Source organism: Solea senegalensis, unplaced genomic scaffold (genome assembly GCF_019176455.1).
Source record: "Solea senegalensis isolate Sse05_10M unplaced genomic scaffold, IFAPA_SoseM_1 scf7180000014572, whole genome shotgun sequence".
NCBI lineage: Eukaryota > Metazoa > Chordata > Actinopteri > Pleuronectiformes > Soleidae > Solea > Solea senegalensis.
The window spans coordinates 39,256-66,605 of NW_025321077.1; the positions used below are offsets into that span (position 1 = coordinate 39,256).

At 43.3% G+C, this 27,350-nt stretch overlaps 4 protein-coding genes across 9 annotated transcripts in view; 2 read left to right on the top strand and 2 right to left on the bottom strand.

Annotated features, from left to right (window-relative positions):
- Positions 1-938, bottom strand: part of smg7 (SMG7 nonsense mediated mRNA decay factor) — a 34,423-nt gene extending 33,485 nt beyond the window's left edge. For 4 of the 5 annotated variants that reach the window (XM_044016521.1, XM_044016518.1, XM_044016520.1 and 1 more), the window contains exon 1: positions 405-531. In XM_044016521.1, the coding sequence (XP_043872456.1) occupies positions 405-430 (26 nt within the window). In that variant the 5' untranslated portion in view covers positions 431-531. Of the gene's footprint in view, positions 1-404; positions 532-919 lie in introns of those variants that run through there. The other variant, XM_044016519.1, reaches the window with a different exon arrangement.
- Positions 939-2,299: 1,361 nt separating this feature from the next.
- LOC122761325 (PEX5-related protein-like) lies at positions 2,300-10,026 on the top strand. 2 transcript variants are annotated; one of them, XM_044016522.1, is made up of 14 exons: positions 2,300-2,625; positions 4,875-4,970; positions 5,114-5,237; positions 5,724-5,900; positions 6,013-6,118; positions 6,192-6,270; positions 6,500-6,598; positions 6,913-7,032; positions 7,372-7,515; positions 7,861-7,931; positions 8,148-8,360; positions 8,467-8,632; positions 8,701-8,858; positions 9,307-10,026. In XM_044016522.1, the coding sequence occupies exons 1-14, from the start codon at positions 2,611-2,613 to the stop codon at positions 9,509-9,511; spliced, it is 1,773 nt and encodes a 590-aa protein (XP_043872457.1). In that variant the 5' UTR covers positions 2,300-2,610; the 3' UTR covers positions 9,512-10,026. The 2 variants fall into 2 exon arrangements, with proteins under 2 accessions (XP_043872457.1, XP_043872458.1); XM_044016523.1 differs by lacking the exon at positions 4,875-4,970 and having other exon boundaries at positions 2,301-2,625.
- A 1,673-nt stretch (positions 10,027-11,699) lies between these two features.
- On the top strand, positions 11,700-15,520 carry si:ch1073-184j22.1 (adipolin). The gene is made up of 8 exons (XM_044016511.1): positions 11,700-12,208; positions 12,767-12,883; positions 12,959-13,082; positions 13,461-13,582; positions 13,661-13,772; positions 13,854-13,935; positions 14,900-14,978; positions 15,065-15,520. Exons 1-8 carry the CDS (start codon positions 12,050-12,052, stop codon positions 15,161-15,163), a joined length of 894 nt encoding a protein of 297 aa, XP_043872446.1. The 5' UTR covers positions 11,700-12,049; the 3' UTR covers positions 15,164-15,520.
- Positions 15,521-17,849: 2,329 nt separating this feature from the next.
- On the bottom strand, positions 17,850-26,397 carry LOC122761320 (cytochrome P450 7B1). Its single transcript, XM_044016512.1, has 6 exons — positions 26,263-26,397; positions 20,907-21,043; positions 20,236-20,832; positions 19,097-19,306; positions 18,846-19,024; positions 17,850-18,474 (listed from the first exon to the last, which is right to left on the bottom strand). The coding sequence occupies exons 1-6, from the start codon at positions 26,337-26,339 to the stop codon at positions 18,172-18,174; spliced, it is 1,503 nt and encodes a 500-aa protein (XP_043872447.1). The 5' UTR covers positions 26,340-26,397; the 3' UTR covers positions 17,850-18,171.
- Between the last annotated feature and the right edge of the window lie 953 nt (positions 26,398-27,350).

Consider the following 27,350-nt stretch of genomic DNA (forward strand, 5'->3'; position numbering starts at 1 on the left):
GTCCTCCGCTCGCTAGCTCATACTAACCTGACGTGCGTACCTAAACAGACGCTAGCGCTAACTTGCAATAACACAGCGAGTCTGTGGCGCGTAAACGCGACTTTAACGTTAAATCCACCGAAAAATAAAGACAGATAACATCCGAAACCAACACAAACTGAAGCCACGCGAGTCAAAATCCACAGAAAAGCGACTGCGTGTGCGCGAGGAGCCGCACAATGCGGTTTGTTGACGTCTCAAGCTAGCTGTTTGTTAGCCCCCACACACACACACGCACAAGCATGCTAGCGTTAGCGTTAGCGTTAGCCACCACAGCCAAACCAAACCGTTCCCCCGGAGGATCCACATGAACCCGAGCCTCCATGTGAACCCGGGTCCCCGCGCGGTGACTGTCGTGAACTCACCGGAGCAACTGAGCACAGAGGTTCATTCTGACGAGACCGCGGAGGCTCACACGACGACGGGCACAGAGGAAGAAGCTACCGCTGCTATCGCCGCCATGTTGTTTCAGCCTGACACTGAGTGTGTGTGTGTGTGTGTGTGGGTGTGATCAGTGTTTGTCAGGAGTATCAAACTCAATGTGTGTTTTTGATGTTTATAAATTAATTTTGGATCATACATGTCAACATAAGATGATAAAACTGTTATCTAAAATGTATTTATTCATTGTCTAAAGATGAAAGATTATTATATTGTCACAATATGCAGATGAGCACACAGAGATATAGAATATAAAAATATAGATGCACACTAATACTATGTTACCAATATAAAAGAACACTGCCTTTGTGTTTACATCCTGTCAGGGCTGTGAAGGCGAGAAGGCCGCTGTAGCCCACTGACACACAAAGGGGAGGAGCCACGCTGCCTTCATGACATCACGTACGAGTTCTACGTTTACGACCTCTAATGGTCTCACCATTAGATTCTCACTGGCCGTTTCTCAATATCCATACTTGTGCGTACTTGCGTACTCCCGTACTTGTGAAAACGTCATCAGCCTCAGTCCAAGTGCTGTTCCAATTCTCAAGTAAGCGTACAACGAGGACGGTTCTCAAACCCGGAAGTGTTCTCGCTCCGCCCATGTTTACCAAGTATGCATCGGAGGTGACGTACTTGGGATGGCCATGTATCCCAGAATACATTTCGGCGGAGCATAGCAGCAGATTATAGAAATATAAATCTGAAATAAATATTTTTCTGTGTCCCGGAACAAAGTTTTAACATCATTTGAGGGGAGAAATTAGTAATTTAGAATTCAAATATGTGGTTTGTGTATGACGATATGACGTATATATAGTTTGGCAGCAACGTTTGTCGGAGGTGATCAGCTCCGCCTCCGCGGACGCTTGGCGCTCACTGTGCCCGGCACAGAGCAGCGTTACCTCGGCCTGTCCTGATGAAATGATCCGCTGGCTCAGACGTCGCTGTTATTAGATGCTTGGTGTGATCCATAGATTTGTTGTTGACGTGTTATTTTGTTTTAAATGGAAACGTTCTGACCTGACAGTTTGAAAGTTTCTATATTATTATTTTTTAAATTTATTTTAACTTTGAATGTTAGATTTATATTAAAGTCGCACGGTCATTGTATCTGTACTTATATATAATATGTAAATATTAGCTATGTAGAGTAGTATATATTTGTACACGTCATATATATATATATATATATATATATACACTACACTACACTATTCAATATTTAATAGAAATAAATTAATAAATGACGTTAAAAAATAATAACAACATATATATGCATTTATTAAAAGTATTACATATGTTCATTCATCAACACCGTAGGTGGCGCTAATGAGGCTGCAGCACTTGGCGCCAGCCACCATTCAAACAGCAGAACAATACATACATACTTGCATACTTGAGTATTGAGAAACAACCACATACTTGTATACTCCTGTACTTGGCAAGTATATACTCCTAGCGTACTTCTCAAGTATATACTTCTCAAGTACATACTTGCTAACTTGAGTATTGAGAAACGGCCATTTTCTCTTTCTGTTTCTTTTTTGTCACCACTGCAGGACACAAACAGTGTCAGTGAAGTCACTTCCTGTCACTGATGAATTATTTGTTGTTGGGTTTTTTGCTAAATAAATCAATGACGGCTTCGTGAGTTTTGACCTTGAGTCTGGTGGGGTCAATCAGAGGTCAGAGGTCATCAGTCAAATCTGTGTTTCATTTTTTAAACATCTGTTTATATTTCATATTTATCAGAGTTTTGATCTCTGACCTTTTGAAGTTTGCCCCAAAGCTTTTATTCTGAAAATCTCTACAGGAAGTATCTAGACTCGGAGCAGCTCGGCTCTGCTCGGTTTGTTTTCATCCCGCCCTCCAGCGAACGGAGCGAGATGAAAAGCGAGTCCAAAGAGTGTCGGACAGAGAAGAACGGGATCCGCTCAAGACCGGGACCTGCTCAAGATCAGGATTTCACACAGAATCTGGACCCGCTCAAGATCAGGACCTCGCACAAAAGCAGGACCCGGAGTGGTGCTCAGTCGCATCAGGTCTCAGTCACCGGGCAGTTGGACGCAACGCAGCCGGGTTGCGCTGCGCTCCCGGCGGCTCCAGCTCCACCTGCGTCCCGCTGACATGTACCAGGTCCAGGTGAGCCTTTACTTTTTTCTCCACCTCTCATGTGATCGCACCATGATGACGTCACTGTGTCGGTCACTATGAAGAAGTTCATCAATAAAAATAAACTAACGTCAGAAGTTGACAATGACGTCACTGATCGATGGTGTATTATTGATACTAATAATAATATTGATAGTTATTATATTAAAACCCACAGATTAATCTGTTTAAAACTAAAGTCATCTGTTTAAAACTAAAGTAATCTGTTTAAATCTGCAGATTATTTATTCATCATTTTAAAAGGTTCACACACAAACACATGCACATACACATACACATACACACACGCATACACAGACACACACACACAGACGCACACATACACACAGACACACACATAAACGCAGACACATACACATACTCACACACATAAACTCAGACACACACAGGGTTCAGTCCTGACCAGGAATCAATCAATAATCAATCTTGTGGTGAATGAATGAATGAATTAAAAGAAAAAAGGGTTTGATGGCGTGAAGACGTCATGATGTCTTAACTGCAGCATAGCTAGCCTGTTAGCATTAGCATCACAGTGAATTCAAGACGGCTCCGCCCCCTGGATCCTTTAGGGCATGTCAGAAAACATCCACAGTCACAGTCCAGCAGCTCAAAGAATATGATACAAAATAGAAACTTAAGAGGCATGCAGAGTACAGTCTAAATATAATATAAAATATGTATGATGCAGGTTACGTTACATTACATTACATGTCATTTAGCAGACGCTTTTATCCAAAGCGACTTACAAAAGTGCATTTAAACATTTGGGTACAAATAAGAGCTAGAAGTAAGTAAGAGCTTCAAGAGTCTAATGGCTGAAGAGTCTAATGGCATGGGGGAGGAATGATCTCCTCCTGGAGCAGGACATTGACAGCATTCAGTCACTGAAGCTGCTCCTCTGTCTGTGTATGGTGCTGTGTAGTGGATGGTGTGGATTGTCTACGATGGAAGGAGCCTGTTGAGTGTGTGTCGCTCAGCTATGGATGTCAGGCTGTCCAGTTCTGTGCCTACAACAGAGCCTGCCTTCCTTATTAGTTTGTCCAGGCGTGAAGCGTCCTTCTTCATGAGGCTGCCCCCAAGAAGTAGGACGCAGATTTGTGTGTGCGGACATTTTCACATGTGCAGATCAAAGTTAGAGAGGGGGCGGAGCCTGGGCGGAGTTATGTTCTCACTCACAGGTGGACATGTGATGAGGGAGGGGTCCATCACGCCTCCCTGCTGTGATGTCATCAATCTCCATTTAATTTAGACTGATCTGAGGATCCTGGTCTGGAATCATGGCTGTCATTGCTCTGACCTCTGACCTCAGCTGCTCTGCCAGGGTCAGAGGCCAGAGATCATGGTCTGATGAGGTGTAAACAGATCCTCAGGTCTTTAACAGCAGGAAACTAGAACCTCCCTCCCTCCTGTCCTCTGATAAACAATGTTCTGAGGTGTTTGGCTCCGTCCCCTCCCTCCTGTCCTCTGATAAACAATGTTCTGGGGTGTTTGTTTCCGCCCCCTCCCCCCCACCCTATGATGTTCTGAGGTGTTTGGCTCCGCCCACTCCCTCCTGTCCTCAGATAAAGGATGTTCTGAGCTGTTTGGCTCCGCCCACTCCCTCCTGTCCTCAGATAAAGAATGTTCTGAGGTGTTGGGCTCCGCCTCCTCCCTCCCGCCCTATGATTTTCTGAGGTGTTTGGCTTTGCCCCCTCCCTCTCAGCTGCAGATATAAATATCTGGAAGTCTCCAGGGTGAAATGTTCTCTGCTGCTGCTGAGTTAGCGTTAGATTTCAGCTGAGTCAGCATCACAACAGGAAGAGTCACAGATCAATACATTTCACATCATTTTATTTAGATTTCTCATGGTCAACAGGAAACGAAGTGGGCTTGTAACTGAAAGGTTGATGACTCAATCCCAGGATGGTTGAGCAAGGCACTGTGTGTGTATAAATGTTTGATCTGACTGTGGGCGGAGAATTAGGAGGAGTTAGTCGTTAGGGCGGAGACATGTCCTGTGATTGACAGCAGGTACAGTCCAGGTTTCAGTCAGGCTCCACCCCCACACTTTCAAAAATGGGCACTTTCTGTTTGAAAAAAAACCCAAACCAATCTTCATATGGCCTCTTAGCTCTGCCATGAGGGGGTGTGTCACATGACTCATGTTTGTGACAATGATGACTGAGACCTGACTCAGACGTGTTTGTTGTTTAACGCAGTGACATCACTTCCTGTTGTAGGGCAAAGGTGAGAGGGTCGTTGCCATGGTGCTGAAGGAGCTTCCTGGTAAAAAGACATCCAGTGAAGGAAACGCCCTCCTCACCGTGACAACCAAGGTTGGCATGACGACCATCTCACACTGCTCCGACAAATACAGATGATTGATTGATTGATTGATTGGTTGATTGATTGATTGATTTGGTTATTGTCACATGATGTTTCTGATCATCTTCATCACCTCCTCCTCTTCTTCTTGTAGTTGGGTGGTGAACAGCAGGAGAGTCGCCCCCTGCTGAGTCCTTCCATCGACGACTTCCTGTCAGAGAGTCGGAGCGACGCCCCCTCCTCCTCCTCTGCCCGCACCCCCACCTCCAACACAGCAGGTATCCTCCCCGCCCTGATAAGTTGTAGTTAAAAGTCATATCACTGTTGCCATGTTAACATCATGTGACCCAGCTGTGTTTTTACTCAGTATTTAGTATCTAAATCATTTCTCTCTAAGACTCCTCCTGCCCTGCCTCCTCCTCTCTTTCACTTCTCATTGTTCTTTCCTAACTTTCTGACCTCCTGTGACTCCTCCCCCTCCGCTCACCTTGTCTGTCCTTTTTTCTCTGCTCCATCTGTCCTCCAACTCAGCAGGTCATTAATAAACACCAGACCTCCTGTGTCCTCCTGTCTCCTCCTGTTTTCTCCTGTCGTCTCCTCCTGTCGCCTCCTGTCTCCTCCTGTTTTCTCCTGTCGTCTCCTCCTGTCTCCTCCTGTCGTCTCCTATCGTCTCCTATCGTCTCCTCCTGTTTCCTCCTGTCTCCTCCTGGTGAACTGAAGGAGAAATGTTTTGTAAGTGCGCCCCCTGGTGTCTCCTCCCACAGGCGTGTCCTCTCTGGACCTGGTCGACCTCAGTGAGCCAAGTCATAGCAATGGGTGGAGTCACAAGGAGCAGAGGCGGAGCCCTCTGAGGAGGAAAGGCAGCTCGATGAGTCCTCGACGCCGGGTGACACTTGAGGACACAGAGCTGATCAGGGTGGAGGCGGAGCATCTGGACTCAGGTAAAGACAACTTCCTGTGTCTCCTCTGTCTTAATGGCAACTGTTTTCATTCTGCGATGCATCAGCATGCTGTCAGTCATCTCATGCTGTTGATGTGTTGTCATGGTTACAGTCAGTCTGTCGCCTCCTCTGGACCACTGGGACGAGGTGGACGGAGGTCGTAGGAGGACACCTGAGAAGAGATGCTCCTCCCACCACTCATCTAGTGAACTGCTGTGGTGTGTATGTCAGTGGTGTAATGATGTGTGCAGCCTCCAGGTGTCACTGACACATGTTTGTGTTTCCCTGCAGGTCTGCAGACTTTAAAACAAACGCTCTAAGCAAGACCTTTGACCTCCACGATGACCTGGTCTTTAAGACGTCACCACAGGTCAGACCACAGTACTGCAGTACTACTACAGTACGACTGCAATACTACAGTACTACTGCAATACTACTACAATACTACTACAGTACTGCAGCAGTACTACTACAGTACTACTGCAGTACTACTACAATACTACTACAGTACTACTACAGTACTACTACAGTGCTACTGCAGTATTACTGTAGTAGTATAGTAGTACTGTAAAACTGTTATAATGAGGTCATGTGTTCAGGAGTCTGCGGCTTTCAAACATCGCAGACGGACTCGTTCACTTCTGACCAGAAACGAATCTCTCGAGGACGAGTTTGTGAGAGCAAAGGCTGCTGTGGAGGTACACGCACACACACACATGCACACACGCATGCACACACACACACACACTTATGATGATGGCGATCAGATTCCGTGTGTGTGTGTGTGTGTGTGAGACGTCACTTTCCTGTCCTCTGACTCAGATCAGTGGTCCTTCTCCATGGCAGCCATTTTGACATCACAGGTGTAAATTCAAAATGGCTGCTGTGACAAAAACAGCCAATCATGTGAGGAGGAGGAGGAGGAGGATCATGCAGCAAGACTAGATCCTGAAGGTCTGAACCAGATCAGACCAGGCCTGACTGTGTGTGTGTGTGTGTGTGTGTGTTACAGTCAGACACTGAGTTCTGGGATAAGATGCAGGCAGAGTGGGAGGAGCTTGCTCGAAGGAATTGGCTGGAGGAGTCTGAGGATCAGCAGCCGATCCAGCCCACAGTCTCACCTGTGGAGAAGGTGAGTGAGTTCAAACCCTGGTCCACAGAACCTGGTCTGAGGTGCATTCAGTCACTTCCTGTTTTACTTCCTGTGGACATAGATTTCCAACTGGGACCACCTCACGTCCCACGTCTGGTACTGAACCAGAGACCCTCTGCTGTGAGAGCACAGATGTTAATCCTCTGATTCCAGATTAACTCAGTAATCCCATATCACCATGGCAACACTGTGACGTCAACACGTTATTGAACATCTGTTCACACATTTCAGACCTATCACAGATCAGATAGGAAAGCTAAACAGCTAATGTAGCTGCTAACAGAGGGTTGATCCCTCTGACCTCTGACCTTTGTGCAGGTGTACCACTTTAACGCAGATAACCCGTACAGGGAGTGGCCTAACGCTTTTGCAGAGGGTCAGGCGAAATCACGAGAAGGAGACCTGAACGCTGCTGTGCTGCTGCTGGAGGCGGCCATTTTACAGGACCCTCAGGACCATGAGGTGGACACGCACACGCACGCACGCATGCACACACACACGCACACACGTACGACATTCATGACATTGCACATTGCATTGACTTACATTCATTTCCTGGAGACTTACTTTAACCTTAACCACAATCACTACTGGCCTAATCCTAATCCTAATCCTGACCTTAAAACATATCCTTACCTTAAAATGTAGTAACTTACGTTGTGGGGACTTGATTTTTGTCCCCACAAGGAAGACAAGTCCCCATAATGTCACTGTGTAAACAGGTTTAGGTCCCCACAACATTAGTAATACATGGACACACACACATGCAGATGCTATGTTGGACATTGTCTCTTCATGTGTCCTCAGGCCTGGCAGCTTCTGGGAAAAACTCTGGCTGAGAACGAGAACGAGCAGGCGGCCATCACGTCTCTGCAGAGGTGAGACACTGAAGGACACAACGCACCTGTCTCACCTGTCTGTCTCTCAGGTGTTTGTCTCACCTGTCTGTCTCTCAGGTGTGTGTCTCACCTGTCTGTCTCTCGTGTGTGTCTCACCTGTCTGTCTCTTAGGTGTGTGTCTCACCTGTCCGTCTCTCAGGTGTGTGTCTCACCTGTCCGTCTCTCAGGTGTGTGTCTCACCTGTCTTTCTCTTAGGTGTGTGGAGCTCCACCCTAACAGCCTTGAGGCTCTCATGGCGCTCGCCGTCAGCTTCACTAACATCGGTCTCCAGCAGGAGGCGTGTGACTCCCTGCGGCGCTGGATCAGTCACAACCCACGGTACAAACACCTGGTCCTGGTCCACAGGAGTCCACTACAGGGTTCCCCAGCCACACCACGCAGGGACCCCCACACGCTCACACCACCGAGGTACAGACGTTACCGTGGCGCTCAGTGGTTACCATGGAGACAATGTCATTTCATATCTCATTTGAGGTTAATGTGTGTGTGTGTGTGTGTGTGTGTGTGTGTTTAGGGCGGAGCTCCAGGATGCGCTCCTCCTCTTTCAGGAAGCATCTCAGGAGAACGTAGACTCTGTGGATCCAGACCTTCAGACTGGACTCGGTGTCCTCTTCAACCTCAGCTCTGACTTCAACAAAGCAGTGGCAGCGTTTACTGCAGCACTGAGTGTCAGACCCCAGGTAACACCCACACACGTTCACAGGTGTGGTCTGATGACATCATGATGACATAATCGGCGTCTCTTCAGGACTACCTGCTGTGGAACCGTCTCGGGGCAACACTGGCAAACGGGAACCGCAGCGAGGAGGCGGTGGAGGCGTACACGCGAGCTCTGGAGCTCCAGCCCGGATTCATCCGGTCCAGGTATAACCTGGGAATCAGCTGCATGAACCTGGGGGCGCACAGGTAACAGGAAACACACCTGGGTCATGTGACCTGTTCTCTATTCACCTACCAACCAAGGGCACTGTTAAATAGGAGACCTTTGTGTTTATGTCCTGCTCCTGGTCCTGGTCCTCATCCTGGTCCTTGTCCTGGTTCTTGTCCCATCCCTGGTTCTGCTCCTGCACTGCTCCTGGTTGTTTTCCTGGTCCTGGTTCTGGTTCTGACCCTCCCTGGTTGTGTTTCTGGTCCTGGTCCTGTTCCTTGTCCCATCTCTGGTTCTGCTCCTGCTCCTGCTCCTGGTTCTTCTCCTGGTCCTGCTCCTTGTTGTGGTCCTGGTGCTGGTGCTGGTGCTGTTCCTGTTCCTGTTCCTGTTCCTGTTCCTGTTCCTGTTCCTGTTTCTGTTCTGTTTCTGTTTCTGTTTCTGTTTCTGTTTCTGTTCCTGGTCCTGGTCCTGGTCCTGGTCCTGCAGGGAGGCGGTCAGTAACTTCCTGACAGCTCTGAACCAGCAGAGGCGGAGTCAGCGCTGCAGCCACCAGCAGATGTCGGCCAACATCTGGGCTGCTCTGCGCATCGCCGTCTCCATGATGGACCAACCCGAGCTGTTCCAGGCCGCCAACAGTGGGGACCTGGACCTGCTGATGCGGGCCTTCGATGCGGGCAACGTGGGACGGTGAGCGGGGCCACAGGAGGTGGAGATGAAGAGCACAACCCTTTAATGACCACTCGTAAATTTAAAGCCATAAAACTTCACAGCACCTTTAGCCACGCCCAGCAGTGATGTCATAGTGTTTGACACACCTGCAGCACAGACCACTTCCTGTTGTTTGCACCATGTCAACAGAATTATTTCACAATGTCCAGAAAGTGCACTGATGACTTTTATTGTGAAAGGGTTGTTTTGTGGAAAAATAAAGCAATATTCATGTCAGTGTTTGGTTGTAATGTACAACATCACCAATAGATGTCACCAAACCCTCAACCACTGAAGCTGCTACTGATATTCGCCATCACCTGCAGACAGGAAGCTCACCTGCACTGATTTACCAAAATATGTCAGTGTTTTGCCTCCTGCAGGTGAAGAAAGGAACAACTGAGTCAAGTTTTTGGTTTTATTTTGAAAGTTCCGTTTTATTTGACAGTCTGGTCTTTATTTTGAAAGACTGTGGTTTTATTTTGATGGTCTTTTTTGTTTTGGAAATGTTCTTTTATTGTTCTTTTATGTTTATATATATATCCATATAGATATATACACATATATATTTGTAGATATATGTATATATATCTATATATTTAGATATATATACACACATATATCTATAAAAGCACATTTTAACATCTGTGTGAACATGATCAATGAATGTATTGATCTCAGATTATTGATCTGATCATTTCAGGTTTGTAAACAATGAGTGATCATTTTATCTAAACATATAAAGTATATTTTATGTATATATGTTTAAAGTACAGAAGATGTAACAACGTAAACAACATGTGTCTCTATAATGTAGAACATAAGGATCATGTATAATATAAAGAACATGTATGACATATAGAACATAAACATGTAATAATAGAACATACACATGTGACATAGAACATAAACATATAACATATAGAACATACACATGTGACAGAACATACACATGTAACATACAGAACATACTCGTTACATACAGTACATACCCATGTAACACATAGAACACATGTAACATACATAACACAAACAACATGTAACATAGAACCTACACCTGTAACATAGAACATACACATGTAACAGAACATAAACTATAACACACAGAACATTGACATGTAACATATAGAACCTAAACATATAACATATAGAATATAAACATGTAACATACAGAACATGCCCATGTAACATAGAACATGCAGAACATTAACAACATGTAACATAGAACATACCCATGTAACATACAGAACATACACATACAACATATACTGTAGAACATGTATAATATGAAGAAATGTGTGACATATAGAACATATATTGTTATTAAATCCATATGTTACAATCAAATTGACTTGGCTCTCTGTTGTTGGTTTTTCTCATTATCATGTAAACATAAACAAAGTGAAACTGGGCGTGTCAGTGATAAATCAATCACATTGTGACTCCTTCCTCATTTACATTGTGTTTCTCATTTCAAACAACATACCATGTTCAACATGAAATTTGATTGTGACTCATGAATATTTCATCACTGTTACAGAGAAACTGACGAGTCATTACATCATTTGTGTCATTGCATCATATGATGACATCATCACTTTCATCATCATTCATTGTCGGCCTCAGACACGTTTGTCACTTACTGATTAGTTTATCAAAGCTCAGCAGAAATAAACAACAACACACACGCAGGTGTGTGTGTGTTGTTTTTTATTGTTGTTGTTTGTGAAGATATGTTTTAAGGTTAGGGTTAGGTGGTTAAGGGTTAGAGTAAGTCGTGCGTATGTGTGTGTCAGTGTGTATGTGTGTGTGTGTCTGTCTGTCTGTCTGTCTGTCTGTCTGTGTCTGTCTGTGTGTGTGTGTGTGTGTGTGTGTGTAAGTATGTGTGTATCAGATTCACAGGAAACGGTTTCAACACAGACGCCAACAACCACACAAACTTTCATCATCCTGTCAGACTGAAGGCCACGCCCACCTTATCAGACAGGGTGTGTGTGTGTGTAAAAGGACAAATGATGGGAAAGGAGATAAAACAGAGTGAGAGACAGTCGGACAGACACTGTGGAGACATTAGAAAAGACCTGAAGACAGACAGAGTGACAGCTTCAGAGACAGAGACAGAGGGGGAGGAGCCTGAGGGACAGGGGGAGGGGTTAGGGGGGCAGATAAAAAAACAGACTCACTGAGAAGAAACGTTCAGAGTGAGACCAAGAGAGAGAGAGGGAGAGAGAGAGAGAGGACAAGCTGGAAAAAGAGGAGGAGACGAAGAAACAAAGCAGCTACAGAGAGAAAGTTTCCTTAGACTCACTGAGTCATTGACAACGGAAAACTAACACATGAGAGACAGACGAGGACAAAGAGACGGAGACGACGTGGGACCTTTTAAAATATTACCTTTTCAAATTCAGCTGATGTGAGAGGACCGGACCTGCACAGGTGCATCATGGGAATGTCTTAGCTTCATAACGACACACCTGAACTTCTCTTTCGTCCACATCCACCTGTGCCACACCCACTCATTATGATGGTCAGGTTTTCACAGAGAAGAAGCTCTGTGGGCGGAGCCAGAGAGCTACAGCTGCTCACACTGATGATGATGATGATGATGGCAGTGGAGGTAGTGAGCGCCGAAGGCATAGAGATTGAAGACAGCGAGGAGATCCTGGATGAGGACGGGACTGTAAGATCAAAAAACACTCACTCACTCACTCACACTCACACACGCACGCACGCATGCACGCACGCACTCACTCACTCACTCACTCACTCACACACTCACACACTCACTTACTCTCACACTTACTCACGCACACTTACTCACACATCATTTGATGTAGATAAAGAACGCGATCATGTGACGTAGAGACACGATCATGTGACGTATAGACACGATCATGTGACGTAGAGACACGATCATGTGACGTAGAGACGCGATCATGTAACATAGATAGAGACACGATCATGTGACATAGAGACGCAATTATGTGACGTAGATAAAGATGCGTTCATGTGACGTAGATAGAGACGCAATCATGTGACGTAGATAGAACGATCATGTGACATAGAGACACGATCATGTGACGTAGATAAAGACGCGATCATGTGACGTAGATAGAGAAGCAATCATGTGACGCAGACAAAGACGCGATCATGTGAGACATGGACATGCTCAGATCTATGTGGTCAGGATGGTTGCCATGGTTACCTGTTAACTAATCAATCACATTGTGTCTGCCAGGAGCCGCCGTCCTCTGACATGTCCAGAGTGTCTCCTCTGAGCTCGTGGCTGATCTTCAGGAGAAACTCCCACAGAGACAACAGCAGGAGGAGCCGAGGGTCCAGACGCACGTCCAAGGTCAGAGATACGACCTCTACAAGAGGTCACATGATAACAGCTAGCACATCTGTAAATCTCTATCAATCACTGCAGCATGGACTTCCAGGACCTCCAGGACCTCCAGGACCTCCAGGACCTCAGGGGCCTCCAGGGCCCCCAACTCCCCTCCTACCCCAACAGCAGGAGCTGATGCAGGAGCTGCAGCTTAAACTGAGAGGTGACAATGCACTGACCAGTTACTGATCAATCACTGACCAGTTACTGACCAATCACTGACCAGTTACTGACCAGTCACTGACCAGTTACTGATCAGTTACTGACCAATCACTGACCAGTTACTGACCAATCAAAAAATCTCAAAATGTGAGTGAGTGTGTGTCTGAGTGAGTGAGTGAGTGAGTGAGTGAGTGAGTGCGTGAGTGAGTGAGTGAGTGAGTGCGTGAGTGAGTGAGTGAGTCAGTGAGTGTGTGAGTGAGTGAGTGAGTGAGTGTGTTGAGTGTGTGAGTGTGTGAGTGAGTGAGTGTCAGTGAATGTGTGAGTGAGTGTGTGGGGAGTTTAATAATTTTGTTAAATATTTTAACCCCCTCCCCCCCAGACCTGGCAGGAGTGTGCGTACCATGTGACCGTCCTCGTGTCTCAGCCTCTTTCCTCAGTCGCCTCCTGCAGCCAATCAACATTCCACGCCGCAGCCTGGTGGAGCTGCAGCCATTCATCCAGGTAACACGCACACGCACACGCACACGCACACGCACACACACACACACACACACAGTCCATGACCTTTGACCTGTGCAGCCCCCAGATTATGGGCGGAGCCTCCAGAGAGGTCAGAGCTTCAACAGCAGCAGCGGTCGTTTCACAGCGCCTGTGTCTGGATTCTACCAACTGACCACCAGCCTCCTGATAGGTGAGACACACCAGCAGCAGCCAATCAGCTCAATGCTACCAGTCACACGACACACTGTAACTGTGTGTGTGTGTGTGTCAGAGTCAGGTGACAGGCTGCAGGTTCGTCTCAGAGACAGCGTGAGAGCTGCAATCTGCATCGAGTCCCTGTGTCAGAACAACCTGTGAGTTTAACCTGAGATTAACCTGACTTCAACCTGAGATTAACCTGCCTTTAACCTGAGATTAATCTGGGATTATCCTGAGAATAACCTGAGAATAACCTGAGTTTAACCTGAGATTAACCTGAGTTTAACCTGACTTCAATTTTAGATTAACCTGACTTTAACCTGACTTCAACCTTAGATTAACCTGAGATCATCCTGAGATTATCCTGAGAATAACCTGAGAATAACCTGAGATTATCCTGATATTAACCTGAGAATAACCTGACTTTAACCTGAGATTATCCTGAGATTAACCTGAATTTAACCTGAGATTAACCTGAGATTAACCTGACTTTAACCTGAGATGAACCTGACTTTAACCTGTAATTAACCAGAGTTTAACCTGAGATTAACCTGGGACTAACCTGACATTAACCTGACTTTAACCTGAGACTAACCAGAGTTTAACCTGACTTTAACCTGAGATTAACCTGGGACTAACCTGACATTAACCTGAGACTAACCAGAGTTTAACCTGACTTTAACCTGAGTTCAACCTGAGATTAACCTGAGTTTAACCTGAGTTTACCTGACTTTACCTGACTAACCTAACATTAACCTGGGACTAACCTGACTTGAACCTGGGATTAACTGGACTTTGACCTGATTTTAGCCTGAGATAACCTGACTTTAACCAGAGTTTAAACTGGGATTAACCTGAGATTAAGCGGACTTTAACCTGAAATGAACCTGTGTATGTGTCTCTCTCTCTCTCTCTCTGTGTATGTGTGTGTCTCTCTCTGTATATGTGTGTGTCTGTGTGCGTGTATGTCTCTGTGTATGTGTGTGTGTCTCCCTCTCTCTCTGTGTGTATGTCTCTCTCTCTCTGTATGTGTGTGTGTGTGTGTGTTATGATGTGTGTGTTTCTCTGTGTGTGTGTGTGTGTGTGTTATGATGTATGTGTGTGTCTCTCTCTCTGTAGCTCTGTAGACTCAGTAGTGGGCGTGGCTGCAGTAGGAGGGACCTTCAGCATCTTATTAACAGGAACTTTGTATCTTCAGGTAAAACAAACATATTTCCATGTTTAATCATCAGGCACAAATGCTGCTGGGGCTTTTATTTTGAAATCTGTGCATGTGTGTTACAGACTGAAGAGTATGTCTCTGTGTTTGTGGACAATGCCAGTGGATCATCCATCAGTGTTCTGCCCGAGTCTCTGTTCTCTGGGATCCTGCTGGGAGTGTGACACACACACACACACACACGATAAAACACACACACACACACACACAAGAACACACATTATAACACACATGCACGCACGCAGGCACGCACACACACACATCATCATATTGGGGAAGCCTGTGGCCAAGTGGAAAGGGAACTTGGCTTGTAACTGGAGGATAGCCGGTTCAAGTCCCCACCAGGTCAAAAGGGCTAGGGGTACCCCTGAGCAAGGTACCCAACCCCCATGGCTACCACCTGCTCCTAATTCTAGAATGAGTCGAATGCAAATAACTCACTGATGATGTTATTACATGTGTGTGCAGTATATTTATTCTGTGTCATGTGATGAATTATAATAAACATTCTGTTGTCTTTAGCCGTTAGCTTCTTTAGCTTCACACACACATAAAACACACAATAACACACAGAGTCTTCCGCTGGTTAAGCTCCGCCCTCAAACACCAGTGGGTCAGTCGTCCTCCACAGACTTAAACCCGGGTTCAACCACAACCTAAACCTGCGATAAACCCGAGTTAAACCTGAGTTTAAGAAGAGTTAAACCAGAGTTTAAGAAGAGTTAAACCTCATTTAAAGAAGAGTTAAACCTGAGTTAAAGAAGAGTTAAACCTGAGTTTAAGAAGAGTTAAACCTGAGTTAAACTTAGTTTAGTTGCTAAAAATGTTCATATATTAGCTCAGTTAAACCAGCTCACCTTCATGAGTTAAACCTGAGTTTAAGAAGAGTTAAACCTGAGTTAAACTTAGTTTAGTTGCTAAAAATGTTCATATATTAGCTCAGTTAAACCAGCTCACCTTCATGAGTTAAAACTGAGCTCAGCCTGAGTTTAAAGGGGACATATTATGCAAAATCAACTTTTTAACCATTTTAATACTTATATTTGGGACTCTGGAGGCCCTACCAGTCGCCAAAGTGTGGAAAAAGAATACTCAGTCATGGTTTCGTGGTCCCCCTTAGTGTAAGTATAGGCGATAAAACACGCGATGTTAAATTCCCTGCACTTATGACGGCAGCATGCGCATTTCACCGCGAATGTTACCGCCCCACCAGTAAGTTTACTTCGAGAGCTCCACCTTAGCTCCACCACCAGACACCAGAACAAATTCCTTGTATGTGCAAATCGTACTTGGCAATAAAGCTCTTCTGATTCTGATTCCGAGAGTGCAGGCGAGGGAGGAAGAGCGGTATTATGTAAACGAGGATGGACAAGTGTGCTGTTCGTGGCTGCACAGTGGAGCACAGTGTTTTCCACAAACTTCCAGCCTCAGAGGATTTTATATATGAAGCTAATGTGCCGGATAAAGTCAGCAAACGTGTGTTCGTGTGTTCGCACCACTTAGCCTGCGGCCAGTGGTCGCCATATTTAGTCAGCAAACGTATTTCACTGATGTACAAACACACACATTTTTAAGAAAAGGTCAAATAGAGCTCATAACTGACAAGTCCTAATTAAAAATATTTGTTCAGTACGTCCTCCATGACCGGAGCACAGACTCAGTCTGATACAGTCACATACAGCAGCAGTTTATGCAGCTCACCGCTGGCGATCAGCAGTGGCGATCAGCGGTGCAGTCCCTAAGTATCCATGTGTCGGAGGTCTCTTCCTGTGATGGCACTCTCGCTGTTTTCCGTGCACGCTGCCATGTTGATATTGTCAGAGAACTACTGGAGGGGGGTGGAACAGGAGCTGAGCGAGTGAGCGCTGTAACAAGGACAAATCAGAAACCCCCTGGAAGAAGTGGGTGTGTGTTTGCCTGTGTCTCATTTGCATGTAAAGAGACCATGCACAAAACAGAGCGTTCTGAAAGGGGCGGGTTTAGCAGGGTTATTGAACTGCTATGGTGCTTCATCCTTATGGTATTTTGACCAAAGCATGTCACTGACATGTTCATTAGGACACCAGGGAACTATTTTAATTGGGGAAATAGGGTATAATATGTCTCCTTTAAAGCGTTGTTTCTGTGTGGCCGCGATTTTCTGTTCCTGTCTATACAACAAACAAACAGTTATTATTATTATTATTATTGTTAATATAAACTGTTAGAAAAAGTTTTAACAAAACTAATTATGATAAATATGACTGTACATGCTTAAGCTAGGCTAACGCTTATGCTAGGTTAATGCTTATGCTAGGCTAGCGCTTAAGCTAGGCTAAGCTAAGTTTAGAACATATTTGACAGAAATAAAGAATGAAATGTTTTCACATAAAAAAACAAAAACATTTTAAAAAGGGATGTTTTCTTCTCCAGTGAAACAGGAAGTGGTGTCACTGACAGGAAGTGTTTCTTTTAAATCAAAAATCATTATTAAATTCATTAAGTATTTGATAAACACACTAATTGATCCGTCTTCACAAACAAAGCAGACATGAGTTCAGATAATAACGTCTTAAATGTCTTTATTATTATATTGTTATTTCTACTTAAACGCTCCTTCCCTCAGCTCCTCCTCCTCTTACTCTCCTTCCCTCGGCTCCTCCTCCTCTAACTCTCCTCCCCCTCTAACTCTCCTTCCCTCAGCCCCTCCCCTCTAACTCTCCTTCCCTCAGCTCCTCCCCTCTAACTCTCCTTCCCTCAGCTCCTCCTCCCTCTCTCCTTCCCTCAGCTCCTCCCCTCTAACTCTCCTTCCCTCAGCTCCTCCTCAGCTCCTCCTCTCTCCTTCCCTCAGCTCCTCCTTTAACTCTCCTTCCCTTAGCTCCTCCCCCTCTAACTCTCCTTCCCTCAGCTCCTCCTCTCCTGTGGTTATTATGGGATGTATAGTTGATTCTCTGCATTCTTCACTACAAATTAAAGTCTTTGTGCTGAGATTGTGTTTCATGGATTTGTTTATATTATATATATATACTGCTGTCACAAGTCACCACGGTAACGCTCACTTCCTTTTCCCGGCGAAGTGTCGTTTGGGAAAAGGCCACACACACACACACACACACACACACACACACACACACACACACACACACACACACACACACACACACACACACACACACACACACACACACACACATCAGTGAGGTGGGCGTGTCCTCAGCCTGTATCGGAAGCTGATGTCGCTGCTGGGTGGCAGCGTCCCCAGACCGGCTCTGCTGGTGTCCAGAGGCGGCGTGGACTGACCCGGGTCCACCAGGAAGTCAAAGTGCAGCAGCAGCACACAGAGCAGCAGCTTCATCAGGTACGTGGCCATGTACTGACCCGGACATCGTGACGAGCCGTAACCAAACGGCAACAGGAAGTACTTCAGCTTCTGACCGCCTTTGTAGAAGTCCGTCTTCTTTTTACCGTCTTTAACGAAGCGGTCAAACTTGTACGTCTGATACAAACAACAACAACAACACATTCAGACTGTTTACTTACGTACTTCACATTATATCTGGATATGAACGTTACCTCACTTCCTGTCAAACATATTTTTAGTTATCAACATTTTTAAAAATGCTGACTGAGCTGTGAGTGCCCCCTGCTGCTGAGAACCAGCACTTGTGTCACTGAGTTAAGTCTAAATGAAATATTTTAAAAGTTGAATTCATTAAAATCATTCATTAGAACTCAGCAGTGTGTGTGTGTGTGTGCGTGTGTGTGGGGGGGAGAGTGAGTAGTTTACAAACTGCAGTCTAACAGTGAGAGAAAGACGTGATCGGTGACTGATTGATCGGTGACTGATTGATCGGTGATTGATTGTACCTCAGGATCGCCATAAACCTCGGGGTCCATGTGCAGAGTCTGAGGGAACATCGCGACCATGTCTCCTTTCCTCACGTTAAACCAGCGACGCTCGTCCAGCTGAATCTTGGTGTCTTCAGTAGCCAGACGCAGGGTGACAGAGGACGTGGACAGACGGAGACTCTCAGAGATGGTGCTCTCTGTGGGGGCGGGGTCAGACCTATGGTTAATGTGTGTGTGTGTGTGTGTGCGCGACAGTGAACGTCACGTACCCATACAGACGAGTTTGTCCAGCTGTTCTCTGGTCAGTGTCAGGTCAGTGTCAGGTCTGTTGACTTGGTCTTCACTCAGTCCCAGAACGTCACGCATCTCCTCACGAATAGCCGCCATCGCCGACGGGTCACTCATCACGCCGTACAAGTTCCAGAAGATGGCGGGGATGGTGTTCGCCACAGACGCCCACATCATGGCAAAGTGATGAGCTGAGGACAAACAGAAGAAGGCGCTGTTCACATCCTGAGACATGAATGACATAAACAGCAACGACAGCGAGGGACGACCTAACAGTGGCTAACGTGAGCGTGACGTCCATTACAAGGATCAAAGCCAACAGCATCCACCTGCAGATGAGACAAAACGTCCTGAAAACATGTCAATATAAACACGTTCAGTGGTATTTCAGTTCAGTGTCAGGTGCTCAGTGTCAGATGGTCTGTGTCAGGCACTCGGTGTCAGGCACTCGGTGTCAGGCACTCGGTGTCAGGCACTCAGCGCCAGGCGTTCAGCGCCAGGCGTTCAGCGCCAGGCGTTCAGCGCCAGGCGTTCAGCGCCAGGCGTTCAGCGCCAGGCGTTCAGCGCCAGGCGTTCAGCGTCAGGCGTTCAGCATCAGGCGTTCAGCATCAGGCGTTCACTGTCAGGTATTCACTGTCAGACGTTCAGTGGTATTTCAGTTCAGTGTCAGACATTCAGTGGTATTTCAGTTCAGTGTCAGATGTTCAGTGTTATTTTAGTTCAGTGTTATTTTAGTTCAGTGTTATTTGTTCAGTGCGTTCAGTGGTATTTCAGTTCAGTGTCAGTTCAGTGTCAGGCGTTCAGTGGTATTTTAGTTCAGTGTCAGACGTTCAGTGGTATTTCAGTTCAGTGTCAGATGTTCAGTGGTATTTCAGTTCAGTGTCAGACATTCAGTGGTATTTTAGTTCAGTGTCAGACGTTCAGTGTCAGACGTTCAGTGGTATTTTAATTCAGGGACTGTGCTCATGCAGGAAACACTGAACAATTCTGTGAACTCATCTTTTGAATCCACTCATGTTCACTTGTATTTTGTAAAAACACTCTCAGGGAACTGAACTATTTTCATTCGTGCCCCAACAGGAGCAGCTGGGGATTGTGGATAGTGTAGTCCTCACTGTACCTGCTTTGTCTGTGTCCTTCATGGAGTCACAGCCGTCAAACAGCTCCATTCGAGTCTGCGTGAAGCGCATGCCGTTGGACCACGCCTTCATCCTCTGCGGCAGGAAGTACTTATGGAACTTGTCGCGGATGGCTTTGGTTTTTCCCAGCAGCCTCACAGGAACGCGCGCCACCAGCAGCGGAAACATGTCGTCAAACTTGTGGAAGTCTTCTCTCAAAGCCTGGATGTCGCCACGGTAACTGGCGCCTGGCGGCTTCCCGAACATTGTGAGGGCGATGGTTTCGAACATGATGGAGTCGCAGAACTCGTATAAATTGGAGGTCCTCCAGCTGCCCGCCCCCAGGTGGTCCTGCCGCAGCACCTGCATGAGGTTGGCGCTCACGGCCTCTAACGTGGAGTCCAGGTTTTCTCCCTTCAGTAACTGGAAGCCTCGCTGAATCTCATCCTCCAGGCCGGGAATGTCACAGTGAGACAGCGGCGTGTACCCGAACGCGAACGAAGAAATCTGGTCGGAGAATTCGTGGAAATCCAGCTGAGAGTCTTGTTTAATGACGTACGGATACAGTAAAGGATTCATGACGAAGGTGATGTACCGACCTGCAGGGAGAGCACAGTCCATCAATCCATCAATCAATCAATCAATCCATCCATCCATCAGTTTAAAGACTCACCGGCGAGATGCACCGTGAACGCGTCTCCATGTTTTCTATAATTTTCTTCCAGAAACTTCCGGGAATCTGCTCGATATTCCAGAGCTTTTCCCAAGAACGGGATCCAGCTGTCAATCAACGGTGGTTCACCAGCACGTCTGAAACCCACGTGAGAGGAAACCACTGTGTGAGGTTTGGTGTGGTTTACAGACTCGAGCACCAGATTAAATTCAGAATAATCTGAAGAATATTCAGCTCCACAACAACAACAGGACGTTGACTTTTAAACATTTAAAGGTTCCATTATGTCACCAGAGGGGAGAAGTGATGAGGATTTTATCAGCTCGCACAGACATGTGATCTCCTGCAGCAGAACCTGCTCATGTGGGACCTGAACTCCAGTATACAACACACCCACAAGGACATGAAGGCAACAGCTGATTATTTGGAGAACCAGTCTTTGAGAAGTGATCTGATCCTCTCGTTCTCTGCAGGAGAGTTTGTGTGTTTGTTTGACAAACACAAATAAATGGATTGTTGTCATATTTACCATCATGACAACGTAAAGAAGTTAAAATGCCCCAAGAAAAACAGCAGAGAGAGGAACCTTTAAAACTGTGACAGACAGACAGACACACAGACACACAGAGACACAGACAGAGACAGAATGTCTCAGGACCCTGAGACAAACACACGACACACATTTGTTAACATAATCCCATAATCATAATTAGTCTGGTACTGTCACATAATGACACCAGACTGCAGCCAGTTTCTGGTTAAATATGATGAACATTCATTTCTGAGACCAGGGGTGTACTGGGACAAATATTTGGCCCTGGACTTGGTCCAGACTGGTCCACTATAATCCGCATGTAGATACTGTGCCAACTCACCCCATTGATGTAAAAACAAACACGCAAGCCCTTAATAACACCACTATACTGAGCAATATCCCTTTATATTCTGGAGCCTTGAATAAATAAATGATAAATATGCAGTGCATTGCTGTTAAGAAGGATACTGGAGAAAGGATTTAAGATTCGAGAGTGTTTATTTATCACTCATTATCACACAGCTGCCTGCTGCGTGATACAAACCTGGACATGAGAAGTAGAGAAATAGTGTAGAATATAAGTTTGAACATTGATTACATGCAAAAAAATGAGTCCGCATGCAATCACAACATTAGCTAGTTGACTAAAATATGGAAAACAATAATGATCTGAAAAAAGGACAAACACAAAGTACAGCTCAACATAATGTACCTATTCAAATATATCTGCATATTATTGTAACAGTAGTTAATCGGTGTGTTATTCACTTTAACTATTGTATATAATGTGAAACTGTGGAAAGGACAATAAACCATAAAAATATATGTAAATCATACATATATAGCATATGGTCAGGGTACTAAAGTATAATCCGTTTTCTGTCAAAACCAAAATACGAAAAAATGGAAACACCGCCCCCTTTTCCTTTTTCCGTTTTAAATCAAATACAGAAAAACAGATTTTGCTCTCAACATCAAAAAACGAAATAAAATAATTAACGGCCCAAATTTGTTTTTTGCCAATTCCTTTTTTCGTTTTTTGTTTCTCATTTATTAATATGACGGCTGACAGACCGTAAGTGGAAGTGGCATGTAACAACCTCAAAATAAAAGTAGCGTGCTAAAGTATATAATAAAGTATAAAAATAACTTATTATCAAGCATAATAAAGTAAAAAAAAGAACTTATTATTATGCATAATAAAGTTAAAAAACCAACTTATTATCATGCATAATAAAGTATAAAAATAACTTATTATCATGCATAAGGTTAAAAAACCAACTTATTATCATACATAATAAAGTATAAAAATAACTTATTATCATGCATAAGGTTAAAAAAACAACTTATTATCATGCATAAAAAAGTAAAAAACTTATTATCATACATAATAAAGTATAAAAATAACGTATTATCATGCATAAAAAAGTAAAACAAATAACTTATTATCATACATAATAAAGTATAAAAATAACTTATTATCATGCATAATAAAGTATAAAAATAACGTATTATCATGCATAAAAAAGTAAAACAAATAACTTATTATCATACATAATAAAGTATAAAATAACTTATTATCATGCATAATAAAGTATAAAATAACTTATTATCATGCATAAAAAGTAAAAAAATAACTTATTATCATACATAATAAAGTAAAAAATACCTTATTATCATACATAATAAAGTATAATAATAACTTATTATTATGCATAAAAAAGTAAAAAAATAACCTATTATCATACATAGTAAAGTATAAAAATAACTTATTATCATGCACAATAAAATATAAAAATAAGTTATTATCATGCATAAAAAGAAAAAAAATAACTTATTATCATGCATAATAAAATATAAAATTAACTAATTATCATGCATAATAAAGTTAAAAAAACAACTTATTATGGTGCATAATAAAGTGAAAAAATTATTTATTATCATGCATAATAAAGTAAAAAGATAACTTATTATCATGCATAAAAAAGTTAAAAAAAGAACTTATTATCATACATTATGTGTTAATTTCCCCGAGCGAACCTCCCAAAGGGATCAATAAAGTCGTCTGTCTGTCATAATAAAGTAAAAAATTACTTATTATCATGCATAATAAAGTAAAAAAATAACGTATTATCATACATAATACAGTAAAATAATAACTTATTATCATGCATAATAAAGTAAAAAAATAACTTATTATCATTATCATCATCACTATTATAGGCTACCGTTCTCTTTCTACAGCCATGTATGGTTGACATTTATTTTAGTCAAGTGAAACTATAACAGCTGGTTGTTTTGGGAGAACGTGATACATAATTATCATTATTATAATTAGTTTAGCCGAGTGTGTGAATGCACACTGTCCTGCCACTGGAGGTCCCCATCACGCACGGCTTCAAATCACAATAATAGTATTAAAAATCATTGAAAATGAGAATGCTGATGTTTGGCCACAAGGGGGCATAGTTATTACATGAAGAGTAGACCTGAGGGAGGCTCAACAGAGTTAACTGGTGTTATTGTCCAGCTCTGAGCTTTGTGCTCTGTGCACGCTCATGTCAATGGAGGTTGTTTTAATGGAGAGCTGTGAGGAATACAAGAGATGAGGCCAGCCTTTCATTTCTGACAGCTGAACATTAACCTTTATCCATTTAAACAAAATAAACGAGAGCAACAGCCATCTTTTTTTTCTCTTTTTGAAAGATGTTTTATATTGTTTTCATATCATTTAATGGCCATTTTAGAACACAAGTGTGTGTTATGTTGAAAGTGAGGCTGGGTGTACCTATGAATCTAGACTACAGTGAGTTTTCTTTTTTTTTTACTTTATTATGTATGATAATAAGTTATTTTTTACTTTATTATGCATGATAATAAGTAAATGTTTTACTTTATTATGTAAGATAATAAGTAATTTTTTTACTTTATTATGCATGATAAGAAGTTAATTTTTTACTTTATTATGCATGATAATGAGTTATTTTGTTATTTTTTTACTATTATTTATGCATGATAATAATTATGCATGATAACAAGTTATATTTTTAGTTTATTACGCATGATAATAAGTTAATTTTTTACTTTATTATGTATGATCTTAAGTTATTTTTTACTTTATTATGCATGATAATAAGTTATTTTTTACTTTATTATGCATGATAATAAGTAAATGTTTTACTTTATTATGTAAGATAATAAGTAATTATTTACTTTATTATGCATGATAATAAGTAAATGTTTTACTTTATTATGCATGATAATAAGTAAATGTTTTACTTTATTATGTAAGATAATAAGTTGTTTTTTTTACTTTATTATGCATGATAAGAAGTTAATGTTTTACTTTATTATGCATGATAATGAGTTATTTTGTTATTTTTTTACTTAATTATGTATAAGGTTTTTTTTACTTTATTATGCATGATAATAAGTTACATTTTTACTTTATTACACATGATAATAAGTTAATTTTTTACTTTATTATGTATGATAATAAGTTATTTTTTACTTTATTATGCATGATAATAAGTAAATGCTTTACTTTATTGTGTAAGATAATAAGTAATGTTTTACTTTATTATGCATGATAATGAGTTAGCACACTACTTTTATTTTGAGGTTGTTACATGCCACTTCTGCTTCCGGTCTGTCTGCCGTCATATTAATAAATGAGAAACAAAAAATTAAAAAAGGAAAAGGGGGCACTGTTTCCATTTTTTTGTATGTACAATGAAAAAAACGTAAAAAAAAATGGACATTTGTGTTCTAAGAGGGTTCCTCTGAAGCCACAAACTGCGGTCAGGTGAGCCGTCATTCGTCTTCACATCCATGCGCCCGTGTTGTCAAACTTACGGTGAATGCTGGGAGTCGACTGAGAATGTCAGCGCTAGATTGATACCGAGTAAGATCACTTCCGGTTATCAAAATAAGACGTTACTAAGATTTGAAGACATTGATTTTTACAGTACTATAACAACACAGTGGTTAACACAGTTGACTTCAGGAGCATGCTGACTTTTTCAGGTTTTGTGGGTATGGTTTGTTATGTGATATCACTGACTCACAGAACACCTTCACATGTAAAGGCTGAACTGTTCATGTTTTCATGTCAAAGACAGACTGTGTTAAAATGATGACAGTGTGAATCATGGTTTTGGACAGTTGTAGCCTAGAGTTTGTGTGTTTGTCAAAGAGACACAAATAAACTAACTGTTGTTGTATCTGGAGTTTGTGTGTTTGTCAAAGAAACACAAATAAATGAACTGTTGTTGTATCAGTCATGACAACGTAAAGAAGTTAAACTGCCCTGAGAAAAACAACAGACAGACAGACGGACAGAGACAGACAGAGACACAGACAGAGACAGGCAGAGAGACAGACACAGACAGACGGACAGAGAGACAGACATACACTTTGGGTTCAATTGAAAGATCTGATGATGAAGCTGCTGCCATTCACAGCTGTGTCAGTCATTAACTTAATGAAGTTCATTAAGTTAATGAAGATAAATGAATTATTGATGATCGTAAAGAAGAAGCTGACGCAGCTCGTTTTTCAGTGAACGCGTCAGACAAGCTATAAAAGTCAGAGCTGAAAATGTAACTAATAGAGTTCTCTTCCTGCACTTCCGTGTTGTTCTTTAAGGAAGCATCAATAATAATGTTGTCATTCATGTCTTCATCATTTGAAAAAACTGAACAAAGTATAAACAGGAAGTGATGCAGCTGCTCTTTCGAACAGACTGTGAGTCTGTGCAGCGGACGTGATTGAGGTCGCGTGCAGTGTGTGTGTGTGTGTGTATGGTGGCCAGACACTCACCTGGTCCTGGTCCTCGTCCGGATCATCAGGAGCAGCAGGAACACGAGGCCGAGTACGAGCAGCAGCAACGGAGACATCTTTAACTCTGAGTCCGCGAGGAAACTCCGCTTCTATATACACAGCAGGACACGCCCACTCATTCATATTCATGAGATCCGGTTGCGAAACAACGAGAACACACGCAGACACACATCATACATATCTGTGGGGCACGCACACACACACACACTCACGCACACACACACTCACACACTCACGCACACACACACAGAAACACAGAGATACACACAGCCACAGAGTGAGTGAGTGAGTGAGTGAGTGAACGAGTGAGTGAATGAGTGTGTGAGTGTGTGAGTGACTGAGTGACTGAGTGAGTGAGTGTCCCTTGAACATGAGATCGTCTGAACATGTGTGGTAGGCGGAGCACAAAGGTCATCAAAGGTCATTTCAGTCTTTATTTTCTTCATCACTTAAATAAATAACAAAACAGCTGTTAATCACAATGATATGGGCAGCCTGTGGCCAAGGGGAAAGGGAACTTGACTTGTAACCGGAGGGTCGCCGGTTCAAATCCCCACCCGGCCAAAAAGGGCTGGGGTACCCCTGAGCAAGGTACCCAACCCCCAATGCTCCCCGGGCGCCACTCAGTGTGGCAGCCCACTGCTCCTACTTCTAGGATGGGTCAAAATGCAGAGGAATACTTTCCCTAAGGGGATTAATAAAAACTTAACTTAACTAACTTAATATCATCAGTTAGACGACAGTAACAGAGAGTGTCTACAGTACCAGAGAGTGTCTACAGTACAGAGAGTGTCTACAGTAACAGAGAGTGTCTACAGTACAGAGAGTGTCTACAGTACAGAGAGTGTCTACAGTAACAGAGTGTCTACATTACAGAGAGTGTCTACAGTAACAGAGAGTGTCTACATTACAGAGATTGTCTCCAGTAACAGAGAGTGTCTCTGCATTAACAGAGAGTGTCTGGTAACAGAGTGTCTTCAGTACAGAGAGTGTCTACAGTAACAGAGTGTCTGCTGGTAACAGTGTCTGAGAGTGTCTACAGTACAGAGTGTCTACAGCAATAGGTG

Bases quoted from the DNA above. Each gene is read 5' to 3' on its own strand.
- si:ch1073-184j22.1 (XM_044016511.1), top strand. From the start codon at position 12,050: ATGATGGTCAGGTTTTCACAGAGAAGAAGCTCTGTGGGCGGAGCCAGA. The intron at 12,884-12,958 runs GTCAGAGATACG...CAATCACTGCAG, and splicing joins GGTCCAGACGCACGTCCAAG to CATGGACTTCCAGGACCTCC. The intron at 13,083-13,460 runs GTGACAATGCAC...CCTCCCCCCCAG, and splicing joins GCTGCAGCTTAAACTGAGAG to ACCTGGCAGGAGTGTGCGTA.
- LOC122761320 (XM_044016512.1), bottom strand. From the start codon at position 26,339: ATGTCTCCGTTGCTGCTGCTCGTACTCGGCCTCGTGTTCCTGCTGCTC. The intron at 21,044-26,262 runs GTGAGTGTCTGG...CGTGGGTTTCAG, and splicing joins CGGACGAGGACCAGGACCAG to ACGTGCTGGTGAACCACCGT. The intron at 18,475-18,845 runs GTACAATCAATC...TGTTTGTATCAG, and splicing joins AGGTTTATGGCGATCCTGAG to ACGTACAAGTTTGACCGCTT.
- LOC122761325 (XM_044016522.1), top strand. The intron at 5,238-5,723 runs GTATCCTCCCCG...CTCCTCCCACAG, and splicing joins CCCCACCTCCAACACAGCAG to GCGTGTCCTCTCTGGACCTG. The intron at 8,633-8,700 runs GTAACACCCACA...GCGTCTCTTCAG, and splicing joins CACTGAGTGTCAGACCCCAG to GACTACCTGCTGTGGAACCG.